Source organism: Paroedura picta, chromosome 4 (genome assembly GCF_049243985.1).
Source record: "Paroedura picta isolate Pp20150507F chromosome 4, Ppicta_v3.0, whole genome shotgun sequence".
In the NCBI taxonomy this organism is placed as follows: Eukaryota; Metazoa; Chordata; class Lepidosauria; order Squamata; family Gekkonidae; genus Paroedura; species Paroedura picta.
In genome coordinates this window covers 30,501,004-30,525,301 of record NC_135372.1, presented here as the reverse complement: position 1 = coordinate 30,525,301, position 24,298 = coordinate 30,501,004, and the positions used below count along the sequence as shown (strand labels likewise).

The window sequence follows — 24,298 nt, the reverse complement described above, 5'->3', positions numbered from 1 at the left end:
AAGGAGCTATACCGGAGGGGAGGGCGCCCGGTATGGAAATCTGAGGGAGACGGAGAGAGACTTACTGCAAAGGACGAGGCAGCACAGAAGCAAATCTGCTTCATGGTTCCTCCCAGGAGATACCGTGCAGCCATCCATGCAACTGACCGGCCCCACACCTGGCCTGGCGACGCTGGAGAAGGATAAAGGATGGAGCTTTCTGGTCCTGATGCTGGGGATGAAGGCAGGCTGCAGCAGGCGACTCGCAGCGGCCCCGCCAAAGACAGAAGGGTTCCCTCTAGTGGCTGGAAGGAGAACTAGGGGGATGCCTACTGCTCGCTCTCCCCAGGAGAGAAAATGGGGAGGGGTTCATCATTCTCCCTCCTGCTTCTTTTCTTTTGGGGGGGAAAGAAGATAGGTAGTGGGGCTCTGCTCAGAATCATGCCTCCTCGATCTCCCATTGCCACGGGTGTGCTGTTACTCTGCACATGGTCTGGTAGCCTTCTCTTCCGGGCCCAAGCCGGGGTTCAGGCTGAGGTCTGCGAGCCCAGGGCCATTGGAATAGCAGCAGGCTCTCCCCGTTTGCTCTTGGCTCACAGTGTCAGACAGGTGATCTAAGGGCCTGGCAGGCAGAGCTCGTGGGGAAGGGCATTTGGCAAGGTGCACAGCTACAACCGAAAATATGATCGCGTTCCTATTTAATAATAATTGGCAAGCAAGACTTTTGGCATAAAGTCCTCCAGCCAGCGTGGTGTAGTGAATAAAGAGTGACGGCCTCCGATCAGGAGAGCCGGGTTGGATTCCCCACTCCCCACATGCACCTGGCTCGGGTGACCTTGGGCTAGTCCCAGTTCTCTCAGAGCTTATCTTGAAGAACAGTTCTCTTATAGCTCTCTCGTCCCCACCTACATCACAGGGTACCTGTTATGGGGAGAGTAAGGTGTTTGTAAGCTGCTTTGGGACTCTTTCCGGTAATGAAAAGCAGGGTATACAAAAAATTGCACTTATCCTCCTCTTCCCATTAAAAGTCTAGGAATGCCTCTTATCAAAGCTGCCAACTTTCCTCCAGACCCTGATCCTGCGCATTTAAGGCACCTGAAGCCAGCAGGTTGACCTTTGCTAATAATTTTAATCTTCATTGCAGGAAAGGGTTCATCGTTATTCTTAAAGGTGCCTTCGGACTTAAACCTTGAATAAAACTTTGTTAATCTTAAAGGTGTCATGCAAAAACACGGAAGCTGACACCTTGAATAAAGCTTTGTCGGTCTTTAAGGTGCCCCAGGACTCGAACTTTGTTCTGCTCCTTCAGACCAACACAGCAACCCACTTGAATCAGTCTTCTTTGGGGGCATTTCCTGGCTGTGCTTTTGCACCCCTCACAAAAAGGATCTTGATGCAACTGTGTGTGACATCCCATCCAGATTGCTTTTTGAGGAGGGGGCAGTGTTTAATTTTTGGGCTAGAGAGGCATAATGCAGTAAACAAATGGAAGGAACTAGTGGCATATTTTGCTCAATTCGATGCCATGTACAGAATTTAGACATTTAAAAAAAAGGGGGGGGATTTTTAATGCGCTGGCTTCAGCTTTAAGGGAAAATAATTTGGAACTCCAGAATCCAGCAGGAAATTTTGAATGGGAGAACTTCAGGAGTGTCCCTAAATGGAATCAATGAAGAAGAAGAAGAAGAAGAAGAAGAAGAAGAAGAAGAAGAAGAAGAAGAAGAAGAAGAAGAAGAAGAAGAAGAAGAAGAAGAAGAAGAAACTTATTTGCACCCCACTTTTCACAACAGACACCCTGTGAGATAGGTGAGGCTGAGAGAGCTCTGAGAAAACTGTAACAGGCCCAAGTTCACCCACCAGGCCTCAAGAGTCTCAAAGAAGCTTACAATTGCACACCTTTCCTCTCCTCACAACAAACACTCTGTGAAGTAGGTGGGGCGGAGAGAGCTCAGAGAGAACTGTGAAAGACCCAAGGTCATCCAGCTGGCTGCATGTGGAAGAGTGAGGAATCAAATCTGGTTCTCCAGGCTGGAGACCTCCACTCTTAACCATGACCCCGAGCTGACTCTCTTGAACTTTTGAAGGGAGCCCATGCAGTCAGTCTACTGATCTGCCTTCAACATGATTGGCTTTGGTTCAATGCAGACAATAGTTGGTTGAATCGCAGCCTTTGTTCTAACACTCTGCAATGCCCCCAGGAGCACCAAACCAGCTTTTACTCACGTCCGACTTCTTAAACCGAGCTCTTAGGCTCTTCATTTCCACTTTGGCCTCGTAAACTCTGCAAAGGAAAAGGAAAGGCAGACATTTCAGTGCCTCCCATCTACACCAGGTCCCACCAGGTTGGGGCCAGCACCAAAAAGGCTCCTCCCTACAAAGCATCCCTTTTCTCCAAAGAACTGATCCCTGTAGTGTGGGGATGGACTGTGATTCTGTGGAGGTCCACAGGTCCCACATGGAGACCGGCATCCCAATTACCTCGTAGGGATGCAAGCCTCCAGGCAGGGTCTGGAGATCTCCAGTTGACAGAGGTCAGTTCCCCTGGAGAAAATAGCTGCTTTAGGATGCCCTCTATGACATTGTACTCTCCCCTCCCCAAAACCTATTCTGTTCCCAAGAGACCTTATGTTCTGTTTAAGTGTTTTGGCCACATGCAGTTAATATTACAAAACTGAGGAAGCCTCACAACGAAACTAGTCCATATAAAGAAACACTGTTGTTTTCTCGTAGAAATACACCCAAAAGCAAACAAAACCCATAGGCAAAAAGTGGTATCTTCTTGAGATTTATTAAATTGCAACCACTAAAGAAGTAACAGAAAGCGGGACTGAATACCTGGGACCCCGTTCTAGTTGCAAAATTATTTAAATAATTATTTAGGACTGCATTTAATAAGTCTCAAGAAGATATCACGTTTTGCCTATTGGTTTCGTTTGCTTTTGGGTGTATCACAACGAAACTAGACATTAACTAGGATTCTAGCCTTGTTCTGATTATTATTCGAGACTAGCAGAAAAGCCCGTTGTAATCAAAAATACAACAGGTGCTAGCCTTCCCTCACCCCCTCCCCCAGTCCCGGGCAGGCCCACTGAGGTCTGGAGAGGTCACAGTGGGCCTTTTCAGGGTGGCAGGGGGGGAAGAACTGTTGGGGACTCCCTTCCTCTCTCCCCCCGCACAGCCCTTCCAAGACCTGGCAAGGCTGCAGCTGGAGCTGCTCAGGGCGGCAGGAGCTCTGGCAGAGACTGGCTCTCTCCCTCACCCCTGGCAGCCCCACTGAGGCCTGGCAAGGTTATGACCAGGGCTGCTCAGGGCAGGGGTGAGCACTGGCGGTGGCTCCCTCCCTCTTCCTCCCCCCATCGGGCCTACAGTCCCAGGCTCTACCCCCTCCAGCCCAACTCCCATTGGCTGCCTAGCTTACCAGGGCTGGCACGTCTACGCGGAGGGGGATGCAGAGGGGGATGTGGGACATCCTCCCTGATTGGCCATTCATTGGATGTACGGCCAATCAGGGACAGCACAGCCTACCTGATTGGCAGTTAGGCAATGAGTCCCAACTCCTCCCACCACCCCCTTCCCATTTGATTTATATGATGATGATGATACAGATTATTAAAGGCAAGAACTTCTCTTTGTGTTTCATGTTAACCTCTAGCACAGCCTTTTTCAACCTTTTTACCATGGAGTCCCTGAAATAATTGTTCAGACTTCAAAGCTCCCAGAAGTGACATCACTATCATCTTATTACTCCCTTCCCCCACCTCCCTCCCATTGCTCTGCCTCGTGTAGGCTGGAAAGACGAGCAGAATTCAGAGCTCCCATGGACCCCCTTCACAGCTCCTGTGGACGCTGGACCCCTGGTTGGGAATCCCTGCTCTAGTAGGAACATAGGTCACTCTTCTGTTAACTGCAAGATTTACTGAGCTGTGTTTTTTTCCTCCATTGGTCTACTCTCCAGAAAGCCTTGCAATGCACCTGCAATTTCAGTTTTGGAACCTTCCTTCCTCCACTTTACAAGGAAGTGGTAGCTTTGGTGGTTCCCCTGAGCTCTATGGCCCCAAACCACCTAAGTTGGGACATAAAGCAGAAAGTCTGCAGCCTCTCATCTTCCTGCTCTCTAACCTCCAGAGATCACCAGCCACGTCTTCTCCATCCCATGTGGCCCAATTAGAAGCCATCGCCGCAACCTTGTCTGGAGACCAACGATGCACCGGAGTGCATCTTTTCCTCTCTCACTCAACCTGCCTAGTTTGTGCAATTCGGTTTGTTTATCTATGGAAACTCACCTCTGCTTTTGGAAAACTTCTTTATGGTTTGTTAGCCTAGGGAACTCGCCACCCCATGGATGCCCTTCCCTTCTTTGCAGACAAACCCTCTGAAATGTGCCTGGATATCCTGCTGGAAGAAGAAAAATCCCCCATTGTTCCCAAAGTGAAAAATTACAATACTTACTTCAGAAGTTCTCTGGGGACAGCTGGTTACATCAACTCTTTATGGCTTTATTTTCCCCTCCAGGCTAAGTTCTGGATAAGCCCTGGATCTCTACCTCTCACCATTACCAACAGGGAGCTCCTCATTCAACAAAGAGCTAAGACAGAGTATGTTCAAAAGTATCTCCTTACCGGAGCTGGGGTTGAGAGCAATTTCAGCGTATCACGGGTGTCTCATCACCTCCTGGCTGATATCCCCTCCAATGAGGAACCAATCGCAGAGGGAGGACCGTTTCAGTCCCGGGAATTAAGTTACCACCTTTTGCAGGTAACCTTACACTGCGCAAAGACTCTTATTAGCTTCCTCCATTTCACGTCAGAAGAAACGCTCTGTTATCAAATATATACGTCTCCTTTTCGTTTGGCTGAGCTAGTGGTTTCAAAGTCAGGATGGGAGCTCTTGAACGGCACGGGGCTTCTCCCCAAGAAAGAACATCTCACCAGAGCACAGGTTTTAATGGGTTATTCCAAGATATTAGATGTTTTCAGGCTCACCTGAGCAGACATCGCACTTCACAACAATTATTATAATAATGTGGAGAAATATACTGCCAGAAGAGTCCTGCTGGATCCTAGTCAACAGTTACTGATTTATTTTTACATTATAAGCCCACATTTCTCCCAGTGGGGCTCAATGGCAAAACAACTGCTTCACAGGAGAAAAGTCCTAGGTTCGATTCCTAGGATCTTCAGTTACAAGGATCGGGCAGTAAGTAACGTGTTAAGATTTCAGGCTCTGGAGAGCTGCTGCCAGAGTAGATCAGATGTACCTTGATGAACCAGTTGGGGAAACTCCTGGCGATTTGAGGATGAAGCTTGGGGAAGACAAAGACTTTGACGGGGTATAATGTCATAGAGTCTACACTCTGAAGCAGGCATTTTCTCCAGGGAAACTGATCTCTGTAGTCTGGAGATGAGCTGTTATCCTGGAGGATCCTCCTGGAGTTTGGCATCCCTAGGTCCTAGATTGAGGACAAAAGAAAATAATCTTTAAGAAATCAATAAATGCTATTTCCAATAGCATAAAGATAGCCCGCATTTCACTGCTCCAGCATGCCGTAATATGATCACCCTGGAATTTTTCCAAGGAGGAAACTACAATGCTAGCTCCCTTTGATATATCGATATACTAAACAGTACATCTGGAGCATCCACTTTCAGGCTCTGGTGGGTGGGGCTCGAAGAGCATGTCCACCGTTAATTTAGGACATTTCTCCTGTCTACAGGTCCCTTCCTTCATATTTTCATACATTTATTCATCCAACGCTTAGGCCAGGCTTTCTCAACCAGGGTTTCATGAAACCAGGGTTTCAAAATCTCTTGACCTTCTTACAATTCCACCACATATGATAAAAGGAACCCAGTTTGTCATAACATTTACCATAATGACATTTCAACATTAAATCTTGGGGTTTCTTGATGACCCCGGAAGGATTTCCTGAATGGGTGGGAGTTAATTATTTTCTTATATATTTTTTTAATGTGTTAAATATTTATTGGGTGATATGACCATATATCCCCTTCAAGGATCACTGCCTTGTCGTGGCAAAGGAGCTTGCGTAGCTCAGTGAAGCTATGAGCTATACCGTGCAGGGCCACCCAAGACGGACAGGTCATAGCAGAGAGCTCTGACAAAAGGTTATCCACTGGAGAAGGAAATAGCAAGCCACTCCAGTATCTTTGCCATGAAAATATGGACAGTACAAAAAGGCAAAACGATATGACGCCGGAAGATGAGCCCCTCCGGTTGGAAGGTGTCCAATATGGACTCCGGGGAATGGTAGAGGACAGGAAGGCCTGGAGGATCATTGTCCATGGGATTGTGAAGGGTCACACACGACTTCGCAACTAACAACGACAACAAAATGACCATATATGGTCATGTTGACCCACCTTCTCCTCCCAAAATGGCCAATGATAGGGTGGGAAGGGGAAAGGCCCAGGGCAGGCATGCCCACAGCTCTGCTTCCCAACCATATTCTGCATGACCACACCGCTTCTGGGGGTTCTTGAAGCCTGGAGAATGTTTCAGGCTTTGCTCAACAGTAAAAAGGTTGAGAAGGGCTGGCTTAGGTGCTGCAACACTCCCTATGCTGAACGATTCTGTTCTTGTCAACTCCATCCAGTTGAGTTGATGGCTCATGGGCTACTTCACAAAGCTATCCCCCCCCCCCCGTCTTGTCATCATAGAATCCTATTTGGAAAGGAAAACTATTATGCTTGCTCGGCTAAACTTTCCTAATGTTTTCTTAGGGAGGTTGAACCTTATCCCTATAGCAGAGAGGTTGTGTCTTCATGGGTGTAAGGTCCCAGACCTTCTTCCCCATATTATTGTAGTCTGTCCTAAATTCTCTGTGTTATGTTTGTGGTTCCAATAACGATCCTGCAGAGGACCATTCTTGAGGTCTGAAGTAGGATCAATGCGAGCATGATATTGACCAATGCTCTGCCAGGATCCCAACGGCGGGATCCAATCAGTTTAAGTTTAACTGCGATCTAGCCAATGGCACGCTTGGCTCTGAGATCTATTTTTTGCAAACTGTATATATGTTGTTGTTTATTTAAGGGGCGTGGGGTTCAGTGCAGTCTTGGTACTACTTGCATCATGTCCTGGCACCAATAAAGAGCTGCAACGGTTCCAGTGTTTGTGAGTCACTGACTCACAAGATCTAGCACGGATCGAACAATCTGCATATCGCTCTTTGATTAACAATATATTGCCCACTTTTCAGTCTGAACTTAACAGATTGCTTGATGCCTCTGCTCCTACACGAACCTCCTGTATTGCAGGATTTTAGGTCATGTTTGTAGAATTAATTCCAAGTTCTTAATGAAATTGAACAACACTGCTGTATCCTAACTATATTATTATGCATGTTTTGTATGTCTTGTTCCTAAATGCCAATAACGGCATCTGTATCAGTATCTCTTGGGAATGAGACCTTTTCATTCTGACAAGCAGCTGGTTCATTTTCTTCTTGAGGATCGAGTCCCATGGATCCCTGCTGCTGTGGCTCTTTTTATTTGCAAAGCTTTCTATTCCTAAAGTGTTAAAAATATATAGTTTGTTAATTTGAGAACACTTTTCACTTTTGTTTTATCAACACTTATTACGCCATTAAAGGTGTTTGAATTTGAATTTTCAATCCCCTTTTTTGTTTGTCTCCAGCAGGTGGTGCTCAAATCTGCATGTAAGAGCTGCTAGGAAGTTAGATTCAGAAAGAGGACTTGGATTCAAATCCCCATACTTTTCTTGTCTTTTTATTTATTTAATTTCAATTCTATATTGCCCTCCCAGCAGGTCAGGGCAGTGCACCATATCTCATTCACATAACATTTTCAGATTAACCCACCTCTCAGGGTTGTTGTGAGGATAACATTGAAAATGAACCATGAATACGCTCTGAAAAACTTGGAGAAAGTGCCCATGCTCTGCAAACTCCATTGATTCAACCCAGCATATTATTTTGAATTGTCAGCTTCACACAACCCCTCACAGGGAACTTTCTCTAAGGAATTGGTGAATGAAGATGTTACAGTTCCATTTCTGCAGAGACCACTCTGTGTGTGGCTAAATTTTAAATAGTTGTATAGTATATTTTTAATAGTTGTATATTATATAGTTGTATATTCACTCTGTTTGATTGTATCTGTCCCTCACTTGTATTGTCAATAAAAGTATTTGTTATTGTTGTTATGTGCGAAGTCGTGTCCGACCCATTGCGACCCCATGGACAATGATCCTCCAGGCCTTCCTGTCCTCTACCATTCCCCGGAGTCCATTTAAGTTTGCACCTACTGCTTCAGTGACTCCATCCAGCCACCTCATTCTCTGTCGTCCCCTTCTTTTTTTGCCCTCGATCGCTCCCAGCATTAGGCTCTTCTCCAGGGAGTCCTTCCTTCTCATGAGGTGGCCAAAGTATTTGAGTTTCATCTTCAGGATCTGGCCTTCTAAAGAGCAGTCAGGGTTGATCTCTAGGACTGACCGGTTTGTTCGCCTTGCAGTCCAAGGGACTCGCAAGAGTCTTCTCCAGCACCAGAGTTCAAAAGCCTCAATTCTTTGACGCTCGGCCTTCCTTATGGTCCAACTTTTGCAGCCATACATTGCAACTGGGAATACCATAGCCTTGACTAAACGCACTTTTGTTGGCAGGGTGATACCTCTGCTTTTTAGGATGCTGTCTAGATTTGCCATAGCTTTCCTCCCCAGGAGCAAGCGTCTTTTAATTTCTTTGCTGCAGTCCCCATCTGCAGTGATCTTGGAGCCCAGGAAAATAAAATCTGTCACTATCTCCATTTCTTCCCCATCTATTTGCCAGGAATTGAGAGGGCCGGATGCCATGATCTTTGTTTTCTTGATGTTGAGTTTCAAGCCAACTTTTGCACTCTCCTCCTTCACCCGCATCAACAGGCTCTTTAGTTCCTCTTCACTTTCTGCCATTAGCGTGGTATCATCTGCATATCTGAGGTTGTTGATATTTCTCCCTGCAATCTTGATCCCCAATAAAAGTATAATTATCATTATTATCAAATTAATGTAGTAAGAGCCTGTTGTGGCACAGAGTGGCAAGACATGCAGTCTGAAGGCTCTGCCCATGATGCTGGGAGTTCGGTCATTGGACATGGACATGGAGCCATCACGGCTAATAACTGTAGAGAAACATGAGACAAGCTCAGACCAAAGGGCCATGTTTTTTTCTGCTGCAAAGTACCATTTTTATCCAGTAGCAGCCATGCAGATGCCTGGGTAGGTCACCCCTGAAGAATTCTGGTAATCAGGGAAAGGGTGCCTCTTAATAAGGATCTCCCAGTTGGTATTTGTGGGCACAGTTCATTAGGAGGCCCATCTCCCATGAAGCTGTTCATGGAGGCTGCATATGGCTGTCACGGGTAACGGCTATTTCTTCATTCTGACTCCATCAGAATGCAGACCAGTTACTAGCATACCTGGATGAAGCTTCCATTCTGGCTTCCGTCCTGGCCATGGGGTGGAAACATCACTGGTCACTCTGCTGGATGTCCTATGGTGCCAACTGGACCGAAGTAGTTTCTGCACTGCTAATATTATTAGATCTAACAGCAGCATTCAATATTATTGACCACAAGCTCCTTTTTCACCGCCTTGTTGAGGCAGGGATCCAGGGGACAGCCTTAACGTGGCTGCCCTCTTTCCTCCAAGGTTGAGGACAAAGAATAGTAGTTGGGGAGAACCAGTCGCACCATTGCTAACTCAAATGCGGAGTCCCACAGGGAGTGATTCGCTCGCCAACACCATTCAACATCTTTATGTGTCCTCTTGCCCAGTTGGTTCAAAGCTATGGCAGTATACCAATGACACCCAGCTCTAACTCTGGATCAGCTTGATAAATCCCCTTGGCCAGAACTCCAACAGTTCCATAGGGTCTGCAAAATGGAGTTCTTCTGCCAGGCTTTCAGATGAGGCCAATGACAGGGACCTCTCTACAGCCTGGGCCTTTGCTAGGCAACCCGGCAACCCAGCATGTCCCTAACTGTTACTGTTATCCCTTTTTGACTGCTGTGATTACCCAAATGTTGTTATAATAATTGTTTATATCTTTTTGATTGTTCATGATGTTCCAAATTTTTCTGTGCACCTTTCCCAAGCCCCACTGGTTCTATGTACTGTTTCTATGAAATGTCAAATTGAAGGGTGGTATATAAATTGCATGAAGGAAAGAGTTACTAGTCTGATTCCTCAGGAAAGCCTCTACCTCCTTGTCTCCCCACAACAGCTGTCCAGAGGTAAACTACTTCTGCCATTCAGTTTCCGGGAAACCTGCAAGATTGCAGAACCCCAAGGGGCACCTGGAAACCTTCTGCTATTACAATTAGTCTCCAGTGGGGCTGCCAGGTCACCTCTGTCCTCCAGCAGGGGATGTTTGGGGGTGGGGATGGTTGGGGGTGGGGATGGTTGGGGGTGGGGGTGGGGATCCAACTCCAATGTAATGTACTGATGCTTTCCTACATTGCCCTCCCTGCTCTCCAGCCCCTTCCCACGGCAACCAGTGCTGCCTGCAGGATAGAACAGATGAGGTGGACCATGCTGCTTTGCTCTTCCCCCTCTTCTGAGGTAGGCTGCGCCTGGCGCAGGAGGTTCTATTCACTGAGACGCTAAAAATACTTTGTTGGTCTTAAAGGTGCCAGTAGTCTCAAATTTTGTTCTGCTTAAGGAATCTGTGAGCGTTTCCTTGCCAGAAACATAAATGGCTCCTGACAACGTCAACATGGTCTACCCGTTCTATTGCGCATGCGGAGATAACAGGCCGGAAGATTCTATATAGATTCAATGACAGGAAAGGCGTGTGGGAAGAAGAGCCTTTTTTTTTTGCCAAAAATAAACATGGCGCTCGCCGCCACTACCATTACTGCGCGTGCTCATAGGAAGGCACTTCCCGCCCTCACCGGAAGTCGGAGGGAAGCACAACTTTATTGACAAAGCCCGCATTGTAAAGGGCTGAAAAGACCGAGGACCTGGGAGATGTCCGTGAATTATGCGGCGGGGCTTTCGCCTTACGCGGACAAGGGGAAATGTGGCCTGCCGGAGGTGAGAGGCGGCTCCTCAGTTTCCATGGAAACCTTGCGAGCTCCCACGGAGAGGGAATGTCATCCCCCCCCCCCAAAAAAAAAGTGCATGCAGAACCATGCAAGGGGTGTATAATCCAGCCCTTTCTTCAAAGAGGAAAACGGGGAGGAAACCAGAGCCTGTTATTAATAATAATAAATAATAATAATAATAGATTAAGGTGACCAGATTTTAACTTTGGTAAAGTGGGACACCATTGACGGGGGGGGGGGTTGATTAACATTTTTGGTCTATATGGAGCAACACAAATTTTCATAGAACGCAAAAATAGTATTGTAATATATATATATATATATATATATATATATATATATATATATATATATATATATATATATATATATATATATATATATATATATATATATATATATATATATATATATATATATATATATATATATATATATATATATATATATATATATATATATATATATATATATTTACTTGCAACATAAGTACAATTTGCCAGGTGCCCTCAGAGGCCCCTCCAAAAGTGGGACAATCAGGTCACCTTATAATAGATGCTTATATGGCTCAAAGAAACACCCTCCCCGCCACACCACAAAAAACAAAAGGCTGAGATAGCATGAAAAAAAGCTGGGGTTTAATACGTTATGTTTTGTAATTTTGTCTTTCTGCAAGATGGGGGGAGAGGATAAGTATTAAAATAGTAATAAAGGCGGGTCCATATCTTCGAATATTCGTATCCAACAAGAACAACAGTATTGGAAGTCATCTTAAGAATATTGTGGGTTGCATGGTATTTGTTATTATAGTTTCTATATTATTATATTATATATATTTAATATGTAATATGTATTTTATATGATATTGCATATTATTGTTTTTATATTCTGATTTTAATTGTAGAAAAATATGTTGCATACTACCCCAAGCCAGAGAGGAGCAGTTAATAAATCTATCTAACCTAATAATAATAATAATAATCTGCCTTTTTTCTTGGTGACAGGGCAGGGATCATAGTTGGGGTGGATTTCAATAGATGGAAATGATAATACATGCGTTACACACACACAGAATTGGAATGCATGAAAAATCCAAAGATATTTCTGTACTCAGACACTGAGAAAGGCAAACGTGTTTATTTGTTAGGAATTTGGGCTGTATTCACGGGGGGGGGGGGGAGATTTGCTCAGAGTACTTGCTCTGAGTACAGAGTATTTGCTCAGTTGTCTGGAGATTGCTCAATAATTCCTGTCTCTCATTCTGGTCGTCTTTGGAGGCACGGCTTCAGTTGCCCCCACCATCTGAGACTAGGTAGATTGTGAACTGAGAAAGGGCCTTCTTGGTTGTGAGAGATTCATCTGCCTCCCCTTATCACCACCAGCACGTGAAGACTGTTTTGTTTGGCATACCCCAATAACAGTTATTGGTCTTCTGCCTCCAGTGTTGTTTATCTATTTTTATTGGATTATTTTATGATTTTGTTTTTAATTGCTCTGATGTTTTTACATGCTCTGCCTTGGGGACTCTGATTTGGGTGGAAAGGCAGCATAAAAATGATTAAATTAAATTAAACTGCAGCAATCTCAATTGGTAAGATTTTCTCCTTCTGATTGACCTGCTTGATACTATCTTCTTCCCTTCCTCTTCTTTGTTTTCTGTACAGATTTTTGACCTGCCAGACGAGCTGGAGATAAAAATCCATGAATTGGCCAGCTTGATCCGGGATTCTTCCTATGTGGTGTTTCACACGGGTGCTGGCATCAGTACTGCTTCAGGAATTCCAGACTTCAGGTAAGCAAATGCAGGGACGTCTCCTTACGGAATAAAGACCTTGAAGGTTCATTGCCTCCTTCCAGGCAGAATTTTTCACTGATGTTATCCTGTCCCCTTTTTTACCTGAAGAAAGTTTTAAAAACTCAGTTTGCAGCATTTCAAATAGTACGCTAGGCATTTTGGGGGCATTTCAGTACAGTTCCTAGCAGCCTTTGCTGTAGCTTTCTATTCCAAGTGAATTCCAGAGTCTGCAGGTGGACAAGCAGGGTGAAAAAGAAATCTCAGGTGGGAGAGGTACTTCCTACTTCCGCTAGGGAGCTTGGTGCACATGGTTGTCGCTGGAGTAGTGTAAAGTTAGACTTTTAAGCTTGGATGCCGAAGACAGAGGTTTAATTTCTGGTTTTGCCACGGCAAATCATTGTGTAATCTTAAGGCAGTCACACGCTCTCAGCCTCGCCTACTTCACCAGGCTGTTTTGAGGATAAAATGGAGGAGAGGAGAATGGCATAAGCCGCTTGGAGTCCCCAATGAGGAGAAAGGTGGGATATAAATGAATTTTCATAAATAAAAATGTGGAGGAGTCAGGAGGACAGAGTGGCTTTCCGCTCTGGTCTGCAGTGGCCTTGTTGAATTCACACGCAATAGAAAAGGAGCAGGAGGGAGATCTCCCAAAGCTACAAGTGATCTCCAAATCATACATCATTCCCTTGCAGAGAATTGCAGCTTTGCATGGTGGGCTTTATGATAGCGGAAATGAATGTTTCCTTGTTTTGCTCAGGCAAAGTACTGCACACACAAAAATGAAACATATGTCTTATTTAACAAGCATTTTTTAATGAGTGATTATGCCATGCACACTGGTGATCTCTGGGGGCGTGGCAAGTAGGCGTGGACAGCTGGCATTACTTGTGGGGTTACTCGAAACCTGAAGAATATTTAAGGGGTTACTTCCCAGTCAAAAGGTTGGGAAAGGCTGCTCTAGGACACCATGACCCCTTCCTTCCCCATAGTGGTTTGCATAACTCTCCCGTGTCTGCTGGTTTACCACCACAATGCCTAATTAACAGTTGGGTGTTTGTTCCCTGCCTCCCAACAGAGGCCCGAATGGTGTATGGACCATGGAGGAGAGAGGCCTGGCCCCCAAATTCGACACCACCTTTGAGAATGCGCAGCCTTCCAAAACCCACATGGCCCTCCTGGAGCTGCAGAGGAAGGGTGTTCTACGATTCCTAGTCAGCCAAAATGTAGATGGCCTCCACGTGCGCTCCGGATTCCCAAGGTAACCGCCCTGAGCCTCCGGGGAGGGCGGTATACAAGTATGATAAATAAACAAACAAACAAACAAATAAATAAATGCCACTTCTCCCAGCTCCATTTTCATAACTAAGAATAGGCTTGTTTGGAAGCTACACTTCTTGTTCAGGATTTCCCAGGTTCCTAATAGCCAGCGAGGTATAGTGGTTAAAGAGTGGCAGAATCTAATCTGGAGAGCCAGGTGTGATTCCCCACTCTTCCACATGCAGCCAGCTGGGTGACCATGGGCCAGTCCCACTTTGCTCAGAGCTGTTCTCACAGAGCAGTTCTCTTAGAGCTCTCTCAACCTCACCTACTTCACTGGGTGACTATTGTGCAGAGAGGAAGGGGAAAATGTTTATAAGCCACTTTGGAACTCCTTTGGGTAGTGAAAAGCGCTGGCGAGAGTCAGTTTGATGTGGTGGTAATGAGCGGCACACTCTAATCTGGGGAGCCAAGTGTGCCCCCCACTCCCCCACATGCAGCCAGCTGGGTGACCTTGAGCCAATCATGGTTCTCTTAGAGCTGTTTTTACAGAACAGTTCTCTTAGAGCTCTCTTAGCCCCTCCTACCTCAAAAATCAAGGGTGTTTATTGCAGGGAGAGGAAGGGAAAGGTGTTTGTAAGCTGTTTTGGGACTCCTTCAGATAGTGAAGAGAGAGGTATATAAAAATAGTTCTTGTCTTTTTCTGATAGTAGAGGTGCACCTTATGCAAGGCAAACACCTACTTTATAGGAAGGTTATGTTAATAAAACAGAGGTGGAAGGAGAAGCAGATTCAGATTCAGAAATCCTTTATTGGCATAGTAAAAATTTCATGCAATGAGTAAAGTTCACAAGCAAGGGAATGTAAGATGACAGTAATGGTACCTTATTTGATGCCAACTGTCTTCATCACTGGGAGATTTATTCTTGAGACGGCCAACAAAATTTTGGCTCTTCCAAGAATAGCTGATGGATCCTTCTCACTCAGCATTGTTTTACCCAATTGCCTCTCTTCTGTGTCATCATATTTCCATGCCTTCGTGTAATCGCCCCCCTAGGGAATGTTGATGTGTCAAAAACTTAGGACAACCAAACACTGGATCCTGCAGTATATCGGGGACATTACATCCGTGCCAACAAATTCTTAAACAGAATTTGGAGAAGACGAATTCAATGGGAGAAGCATGTATCGGAGCTTATTGGAGCAATGTGGTAGGCAGGATGTGTCCTGCCAATGGAAGTACCCTCTCCTAGGTACTTCCCCCTGCCTCAGGCATTCTTCTAACAGTTGCATTTTCTTTCCCTCCTAGAGACAAGCTGGCAGAGTTACATGGGAACATGTTTGTGGAAGAATGCATGAAATGTGGCAAGTACGTCCCACTTTCCCGCTGACCTGGAACCGGGTTCCTGGAGAAGAACGGGGACTAGAGAAGCTGAGCAAGATAAACTTTTGAGTCTGTGGGAGAGCTGACGTTCATGGCCCTTCCTGGCCTCTTACCACCAGTTGCTGTACTTTTGGCTCCTCTGTTATTATTTATTATATATACGGCAGACGTACACACAGGCAGCGTATAATAATATAAAACGGTGGTTCCCAACCACCGGGCCGCGGCTCCGTCTCCCCGCCCTCCGCCGCAATGAGAAACTTCCCAGGCCGCATTTGCGCATGTGCTGCCACGCATTCACGGCAGCCGGATCACCCCCACACACACACCGGTCCGCAGCCTAATAAAGGTTGCGGACCACTGACATAAAATATATAGCTAAGTAAGCACAGTGGTTGGGCAATCCTCCTAATTTTAGATTTGCTTATTATGCCCTCAATATTCATTTGGCAGATTCAGATACTGTATCCTATAGCCCTTGTCAAGTAGTCCAGAGAAGGGCTATTTGTTTGATTGATGGTTTCCATACGTGTATTGTAGTCAGGAGATCCTGTGTAGTGGTTAAGAGCGGCAGTACTAGTCCGGAGAGCCAGGCTTAGATTCCCTGTTCTTCCACATGCAGCCAGCCTGGTGACCTTGGGCCATTCACAGTCCTGTTAGGTCTGTTCTCACAGAAGTTCTCTCGGAGCTCCCTCAGCCTTACCTACCTCATAGGGTGTCTGTTGTGGGGGAGTTTACTTTCTCCGTATAGCTGTATTCTTATGATCCCTGTTCCATTGTCTGAGGAAGTGTGCATGCATACAAAAGCTCACACCTTGAATAAATCTCGTTGGTCTTAAAGGTGCCATTAAGCAAACTCAAATTTTGTGGGGAGAGGAAGGGAAGGCAATTGTAAGCCGCTTTGGGACTCCTTCAGATAGTGAAAAGCAGTGTGTAAAAACCAGTTCTTCTTTTACACAGCTGTACTGTTGGTCCTTTAGCTTAGCATTGTGTGCCCTGATTGGTCTGGGGGCTGCAGCAGAGAAAGTTCTTCCCCCACCCCTGCTTCTTGACACCCCTCAGCTAGATAGTATAGGAACTGGACTTGTGCAGGAGCTCTACCTTTGAGCTACAGCAGGCTTTCTCAGCCAGGGTTTTGTGAAACCCCGGGGTTTCTTGATGGCCCTGGAAAGGTTTCCTGAATGGGTGGGAGTAAATTAAATTTAATATATTTTTTAATTTTGTTAAAACATTTATCAAGTGATGTTGATCCCCACTCTCCTTTCCAAATGGCCAATAATGGGCCTGGAAAGGGGTGGGAAGGAGAGGGGCCCTGGGTGGGCATGTATACTGCTTTGCTTCCCCACCATATTCTGCAAGATTGAGCCACTTCCGGGGTTTTCTCGAGGCCTGAAGAATGTTCCAGGGGTTTCCCAAAGGTAGAAAGGCTGAGAAAGGCCGAGCTACAGGCTCACCATATTGGTGGGCAATTTTCCCTGAAGAGGTTCCATACCCACATTGCATTTCCCCCCTCAGGAATTAACATTTGATGAAGGAGTCATTAAGCTGATGAAGCTGTTTGCCTTTTACACAGCACAGGTTCGAGCAAAGCCAAACAGCAGCAGCGTCGCAAGGGGCAACGGGGAAAGGAAGCTGGAGCCTTTTTTGAATTGGCTTCCAAGAACTTCCGCCTTCTTAGCGTGTGTTCCTTGCTTGTGTTTTTAAGGCAGTACATCCGAGACACCGTGGTGGGGACGATGGGTCTCAAGCCAACAGGTCGGCTCTGCGATGTCTCCAAACGCAGAGGGCTCCGGTCCTGCAGGTATGTCTCTCAGTGGAGGCCTACAGGAGGGTATCTCTCAGCAAGCCCTAGCGTTGGAAGCCAGTGTGATGTGAGCGGCAGACTCTTATCCGGAGAACTGGGTTTGATTCGCCACTCCTCCACTCCCAAGGCCTTATGAGTGGACCTTGGGCTAGTCACAGTTCTTCTAGAGCCGTTCTCTCAAAGCTCTCTCCGCTCCATCTATCTCACAGGCTGAGTGTTGGGAGAGAAAGGGAAAGGGGTTTGTAAGCCGCGTTGGGACTCCTTTGAGTAGTGGAAAATGGGGTATAAGAAAGTAGTTCCTCTTCGTCGTATACGACCCATTTCAGTCCCCTGTTTATTTATTTATCAATTTATTCTCATTTTTTAAATTTCTATCCCGCCACTCCCATGAAAGCTCGTGGCGGGTTACAAAGTGCTTAAAAACCCCAATAAAAATTACCCTTTAAAACCATCCCACAATCTATAAATGCACATCCACCCATACACGAGGAAGACCAAGATAGCATGACGAGAAAATCACAACCCAACTCCACCCATCACACATCACCTCAAGAATGGATGGGGGATAGATCTCAGACCGCCATTAAAGTAACCCGGGGGGGGGGGTGTCCAGATCTTAAGGCTCCTTAGTGCCTGTGCTTCCTGGGTCTTCTGGATTGGAGTCTGAATGGGTTCCTCCCCCGAAGCAAAGAAGGAATATCCAGCAGAGAATAATGACTTCCTTCATTTGGAAACCACAGCACTGTAAATATTTATTTTTATTATTATTATTATTTTGTTGGTTGGCTGGTGGTTTAAAGAGGAAAACTAACGGACACCATCTTGGACTGGGAGGATTCCTTACCTGATCGAGATCTCAATCTGGCCAGTGACGCTTGCAGGTAAGAACTTCCATAGCAGTGGGTCCTCCATGCTGAGATGCAAGATGTCTTTGAGTTTGTTGGGGCCAACAGTGCAGGGGGGAAAGCTTTGACCTTCATGCCCTGCTTGGAGGTCATCGGGCCCTGAAGCCTTCGATCTAATTCAGTTCTTCTATCATTTCCTTGTCCTGAAGCGCTCCACTTGTTGGTCATCCCAACCATTTTGTTCTCATTGAACAGAATGCTGGCAGACAGAACTGAAGAGAGCCAGCTTGGTGTCCTGGTTACAAGTGGCGGCCTCTAATCTGGAGAGCCAGGTTTGGTTCCCCACTCCTCCTTGCAGCCAGCTCAGTGACCTTGGGCAAGTCACCATTCTCAGAGCTCTCTTGGCTTCACCTACCTCATAGGATGTCTGCTGCAGGGATAGGAAGGGTAAATTGCTTTGAGACACTTGAGGCCTCCTGGGTGGCCTTGGGCCAGTCCCAGTTCTCTCAGAGCTCTCTCAACCCAACAAAGTAGCTGCTACGGGGAGAGGAAGGGTATGAAGCTTTGAGACTCCTACAAGTAGTAAAAAATAGTTCTTCTCTTTATTTCCGTTAGGGAAAGGGGTAATTATTACCATGGGATATGATGGCAACAAGTGCTGAGCATACCAATTCCATTGGACGCATTCACGTTCTGGAAAAGGTGTTTTGTAATCTGCTTCCTGTTCCCATCCTAACCCTTTTGAACCTGCTTTGCTTTCTCTCCCCTCCCGCCCCACTCCAGGAAAGCTGACTTGTCGGTCACTTTGGGAACATCCCTGCAGATCAAACCCAGCGGTGACCTCCCGCTGCTGACGAAGAAGAAAGGGGGCAAGTTGGTGATCGTCAACCTGCAGCCCACCAAGCATGTGAGTTTGGGGAGAAGCTGTGGCTCAGTGGGGAGCATCTTTTTGGCATGCAGAAGGTCCCAGATTCAATCCCCAGCATCTCCAGTTGGTTCTGGAATAGGTTATGTGCCTGTCCTTCTCACTTGCCCAGGCCACTGTGGGGGTCACCGTACATCTGCTGTGACTTGATGCCGCTTTACCTATACAGAGTAGGTAATGTGTCTCCAGAGAGCCACCACCAGTCCGAGAGTCCTCCACTGTGTCGTCCAAGGAATACGTAGATTGAGTGAGCAAAAGCTGCTGAGGCTCCCCAGCTCCAAAGAAATAAAATTGGGCTCAAGCAGGGACAGGGCCTTTTCGGCCCTGGCCTCAGCCAGGTGGAACAATCTGCCCAGTGAGATCAGGACTCTGCAGGACCTTAAACAGTTCCGCAGGACATGTAAGGCAGAGCTCTTCCGCTGGGCCTGTGGTTGAGGCCCTGGAATAACATCAGAATATGGCCAGCCTCTGTCCAAATCCCCACCATCAGACGGATTATATTTTTCTGTATTGTCCACTCCTCGTTTCCTTTTTTTAAAAAATTAGGATGTAGCACAGGGTAAGGCCAGGGGGTGAGGGGTTGTATTCTTTTTAAAATGCATTTTGAAAAATTTAAAACTTAAGATTCCTAAATTTTAAACGTTGTAAATTTAAATTGTACGCATGTGAATGTTGGAATCCTCCCTGAACCACTATGGAAGGGCAGACTAAATATGTAGTAGTAGTAGTAGTAGTAGTAGTAGTAGTAGTAGTAGTAGTAGTAGTAGTAGTAGTAGTAGTAGTAGTAGTAGTAGTACCAACCTTGATAAATCAATAATTTGATTTTGTATAAGGCGACTTTGTATGTTTACGTTGGTTCCCAAGGCAGAGATGTTGTGGCTCAGGCCAAGGGTGGTTGGTGGAGAATCCGGAGCATGGATTTTATTTGTTTACATTCTCTATATTCTCCCTTTCTCACTGGGACTCAAGGCAGGTTGCATAGAATAAATCAGTACGGGGCATCCAAACAGTAAAGGGCATCCAGAAGAGAATGCAGTGTTTGATTAGTAGAGCTCTGGGAAACCAACCAGGGGTGAAGTGCAGCATAAGTATTAACGTGATTCTTCAAACAAAAGCAAGAATTACATAGAAGGGGCAGAAACAGACAGAAAGTCAGGAACAGAAAAACAAAAATCCATTAACAATCACTGTAATTTTACTGTTCATTGCTATGGATTTTAGGAGATGGGGTTTTATGTGAGCCGCCTCGAGCCTTCGGGGGGAGGCGGGATATTATTATTATTATTATTATTATTATTAATAATAATAATAATAATAATAATAATAATAATAATAAACCACAGCAGCCAACCTGAAGTTATAGTTTTACCTAATTCCAATCTGTTGATCTCAGGACAAGCAAGCTGACCTACGGATTCACGGTTACGTGGACGAGGTCATGACGAAGCTGATGAAGGACCTGGGACTGGAAATCCCTGAGTGGACAGGGCCACACGTGGTGGAGGAGAGCCCTGAGATCCCTGAGTACAAACCACTGGCAAAACCAAGCGCGGACTTTACATTCCTGAGCAAAGAGGAACCCCTTTTGTATTGCAACGGCACCGAGGAAGGCTCAGAGCGTAAACACGAGGAGCACGGTGCTTCTCTGAAACACGGATCCTGCCCGCTGGACAGCAACCCCTTCACAGCCAAACGCACAAAAACTGAACCGCTGCCCACTTGATCAAGTATTTGCATGTGTGTTTTCGGTATTGTCTGTCTTAGAAATGTTTTGTCATTCGACTTTATATGACTTTTTAAAAATTTTCCTTTCCCATCTCTTTTTTTTTTTTTCCATTTGGGAGTCCCCCCCCCCCATGAATTTGCAAGCATTCCCCTTTGTGCCCTTTTCTGAAAGGCAGAGGAGTCCTGGCTCAGGCAGGTGACCCTTACTCATAATTACCTTTGCAGAGCAGATATCAAAGATAACCAGAATGGTTCATTTAGCAGAGATGGCTCAGCCGGTTCCCTGTTCTGCTGTGATTTCTTTTGAACAAGATCTATAAACGTGCAAATTAAAGACCGGAGATCTTACATTTGAGTTCATCTGCTTTTAAATGGGCATTCACCTGTCCATCCTTTCCTGACCCTGGTCAAGAAATTAGTTGGAACCACAAAACCCCAGCTGTTATCCGTCAGGACCTTAAAAGGTTGAATGTCTAGAACATCATCAGTTAATTGCGAAATTATATGACCTTTATTGTGTGCACAATATAAATATTTTAAAATTAATAGCCCATAGGCTATTGCAAGAACAATGTTATATGCACTATACATATCAACTGAAGACCTAACACGTTTCGGCCCATGTAGGACCTTTTTCAGAGGTCTAATTATAACACACCCTTATTCATAAAACATAAGATATGTACAGCAGCCAATAAAGCAACCAAGATAAGAGCTTTAGTATAACACAGTCAAATAGTTGAAATGCAAGATGCCTATTTACCAGCTGTTAGCTCTTGATGAGCCTCTTGTGGCGCAGAGTGGTAAGGCAGCAGACATGCAGTCTGAAAGCTCTGTCCATGAGGCTGGGAGTTCAGTCCCAGCAGCCAGCTCAAGGTTGACTCAGCCTTCCATCCTTCCGAGGTCGGTAAAATGAGTACCCAGCTTGCTGGGGGGCGTAAACGGTAATGACTGGGGAAGGCACTGGCAAACCACCCCGTATTGAGTCTGCCATGAAAACGCTAGAGGGCGTCACCCCAAGGGTCAGACATGACCCGGTGCTTGCACAGGGGATACCTTTACCTTTTAGCTCTTCCAAAGGTGGCCAGATTTTTCAATGGTGTGTTCAGTTGTTAGTGCATGTATTGCAGAAAGTCAAGTCCATGAAAGATTGTTTCACAGAGACGTCACAAAATGTGATTCCCAATCCCCACCCTCCTACAAATATCCTGCACTTGCCCTCGCAAGGGGCAGAGGGATAATGGAGAAATAGGAGGGAGCTGTCCAACAGGGACTAGTAATGCAGGGCTGGTGTGGGGTGTTGAATTCCAAAGGAGCTGTCCAGACAACTACAGGATACTCAGTTGACAGCTTCCAAGGGGCAACAGGGATTTGGGATTTGCTCCACCTTTTCTAATGTATCGCTGGAGGTAAGCATTGTACTAGCTAAAGGCCATGATCTGCGTAAGGATGCATTCACATGCACATTCACAGTCCCCATTCACAGTCACTCAGGGGGTGAGCACAGCGGGTCTGACAGAATGGGAGGAGCCTAAGCAACAAGGGGTACAGCCTATGTTTTAGCACAGTCCACAGAAAGTGTGCCTTTCATAGCCACAATGTCACTGTCTTCCTGAAAGGACCCAGAATCTACCAGCATCTGTAGCGGTCTGAACTGAGCTTTCCTTGTACCCAGGCATGGAACTAACAGGTTCTGGCACCCAAGGTTAATAGATTTGGAGTCCACTGGCACCTTTAAGACCAACAAAGTTTTATTCAAGATATGAGTTTTTGTGTGCACACACACTTCCATTTGAAAATGGGACATATCTAGAAACTGTTCTGGTTGGATCCTACACGATAATAAACAAACAAGAACAAAGGACCCTTTACTATATTATTACTCTATAATAATAATTTGAGTAACATTAATAGTAGCCTTGGGATAGGTTTTTTCTTTCTTTTATTGTATTCACTACAAACCACACCACTTGTCTATATTTGCTTATAAATATGTGAGACAGATTTGTAGAACATTCGACCAAGAGAAAGGTATGTGTTTGTTTTTTTTCCCTTAGATGCATTAATTCAAGCACACACAAAGAAACAGATGACATTATTTCTTTTTCATTCCCTTGCTGAAGGTCAAACTATCAATTAATGACCTTATAGGTGACAAAACGTATTGCATCGGTTCAGTTACCAGGGCCCCCTTTGGACTCCCCTCCTTTTTTTTTTATTCTGTGGTCCCCTTCAGATGTGCCAGCCACCCCGTTGAGAATGGCTATTCTAAACCATCTGTCATGGGCCAGTCAGCACACAGTCAAATGCAACCATCTTCCCAAATACTCCTATGTTTATACTAAGGCAAAACTCCACAAAAAAGAGAATTCGAAAAACTTACTGTGAGTCAGTATGTGTAATCAGGGGGCTTCTGAGAACAGGGAATAAGGTTGGACTAAAGAGCCAAAAGAAATCATGGGGGGATGCTTTGGAAGCAAATGGGCATGATCTTATTAGTAGCAAAAGCCTACTATTTTTGAAGTAGAGTTGCTCACTTTGTTATAAGCTCAAAAGTACAATGGCCTGAAAAAGCAGAGGGCACTGGTGTTTTAAATTTTCAAGACATCCAACATTTGTTTTCTAAGGACCGTATGCCCCTTCTTACACCCAAGGAGGCCTGTGAAACTGGCGCTCCTACAGAGAAGAGGCATCGTGTCCTTCCTCACAGCCTCCCCTCAGAACACAAGAGACTTCATTAGAAAGTCTGACGGCCAGATCGGTCCTCTCGCTGATGGATCTCACTCGTGCGGAGGACTTACACCTTACAAAAGAGAGAGGGAAATGTCTTCTTCGTGCCTGTCAGTGTTTCTCAGTTCACAAAATCAGAACCGGATGTGGGTTCTTCCTCTTAGCCCTCTTACCAGTCCTTTCCTGTTTCAGATTTTAGATCTGAGGGTCCTTTGAATGCTGATCAGTCTTTTAATCTCATTTGTTGGCAAAGAGTTAGGCATTTTGGCGCCACAAAGTCCAGAAAATGAACAAGCAAAAGGCCTTGCTCTAGTCCAGGGGTAGTCAAACTGTGGCCCTCCAGATGTCCATGGACTACAATTCCCATGAGCCCCTGCCAGCATTCGCGTTTTGGCGGTCCATTTGTTCCTTTTCAATAAGTGTTCCTGAATAAGCAGCTGAATATATAACTTACCTGCAAAATCCAGCTAAACTCCTCCCCCCCCCAAGCAAGATTCTAATATTTGTGCTCAGAAGTGTGTCCTTTTCAGATTTTTGCTTCCCCCTGGAATTTTCCTTTGAAATGTTGTCCTTTTGTTTCACAGATGAATTAGTCACTTCATGGTTCACTTGAGGTGACAGATTGCAGAATCAACCGTAGTTCTTGTTCCCTGCTGCTTCTCTTTCAGAAGCCAAACCCATTGCTGATTCTCCACCCCCCCCCCATTTTTTATTATCATACTTGTGTGAAGAGAAAATTATAGACATTTTTTTAAAGCGAGAAACCGCTTGGAAGATTTTTCTTCTGTCTC

At 45.5% G+C, this 24,298-nt stretch overlaps 2 protein-coding genes across 6 annotated transcripts in view; one reads left to right on the top strand and one right to left on the bottom strand.

The window, feature by feature from the left end:
- ANKRD24 (ankyrin repeat domain 24) overlaps nucleotides 1-4,562 on the bottom strand; it is a 49,387-nt gene extending 44,825 nt beyond the window's left edge. For 3 of the 4 annotated variants that reach the window (XM_077332214.1, XM_077332210.1, XM_077332212.1), the window contains exon 1: nucleotides 66-252. In XM_077332214.1, the coding sequence (XP_077188329.1) occupies nucleotides 66-134 (69 nt within the window). In that variant the 5' untranslated portion in view covers nucleotides 135-252. Of the gene's footprint in view, nucleotides 1-65; nucleotides 253-2,202; nucleotides 2,261-4,428 lie in introns of those variants that run through there. The other variant, XM_077332213.1, reaches the window with a different exon arrangement.
- A 6,251-nt stretch (nucleotides 4,563-10,813) lies between these two features.
- Nucleotides 10,814-21,125, top strand: SIRT6 (sirtuin 6). Of its 2 annotated transcripts, XM_077332208.1 has the most exons (8): nucleotides 10,823-11,031; nucleotides 12,707-12,834; nucleotides 13,913-14,095; nucleotides 15,404-15,463; nucleotides 17,184-17,279; nucleotides 18,083-18,163; nucleotides 18,911-19,034; nucleotides 20,446-21,125. In XM_077332208.1, exons 1-8 carry the CDS (start codon nucleotides 10,966-10,968, stop codon nucleotides 20,773-20,775), a joined length of 1,068 nt encoding a protein of 355 aa, XP_077188323.1. In that variant the 5' UTR covers nucleotides 10,823-10,965; the 3' UTR covers nucleotides 20,776-21,125. The 2 variants fall into 2 exon arrangements, with proteins under 2 accessions (XP_077188324.1, XP_077188323.1); XM_077332209.1 differs by lacking the exon at nucleotides 13,913-14,095 and having other exon boundaries at nucleotides 10,814-11,031.
- The last annotated feature ends 3,173 nt before the right edge of the window (nucleotides 21,126-24,298 follow it).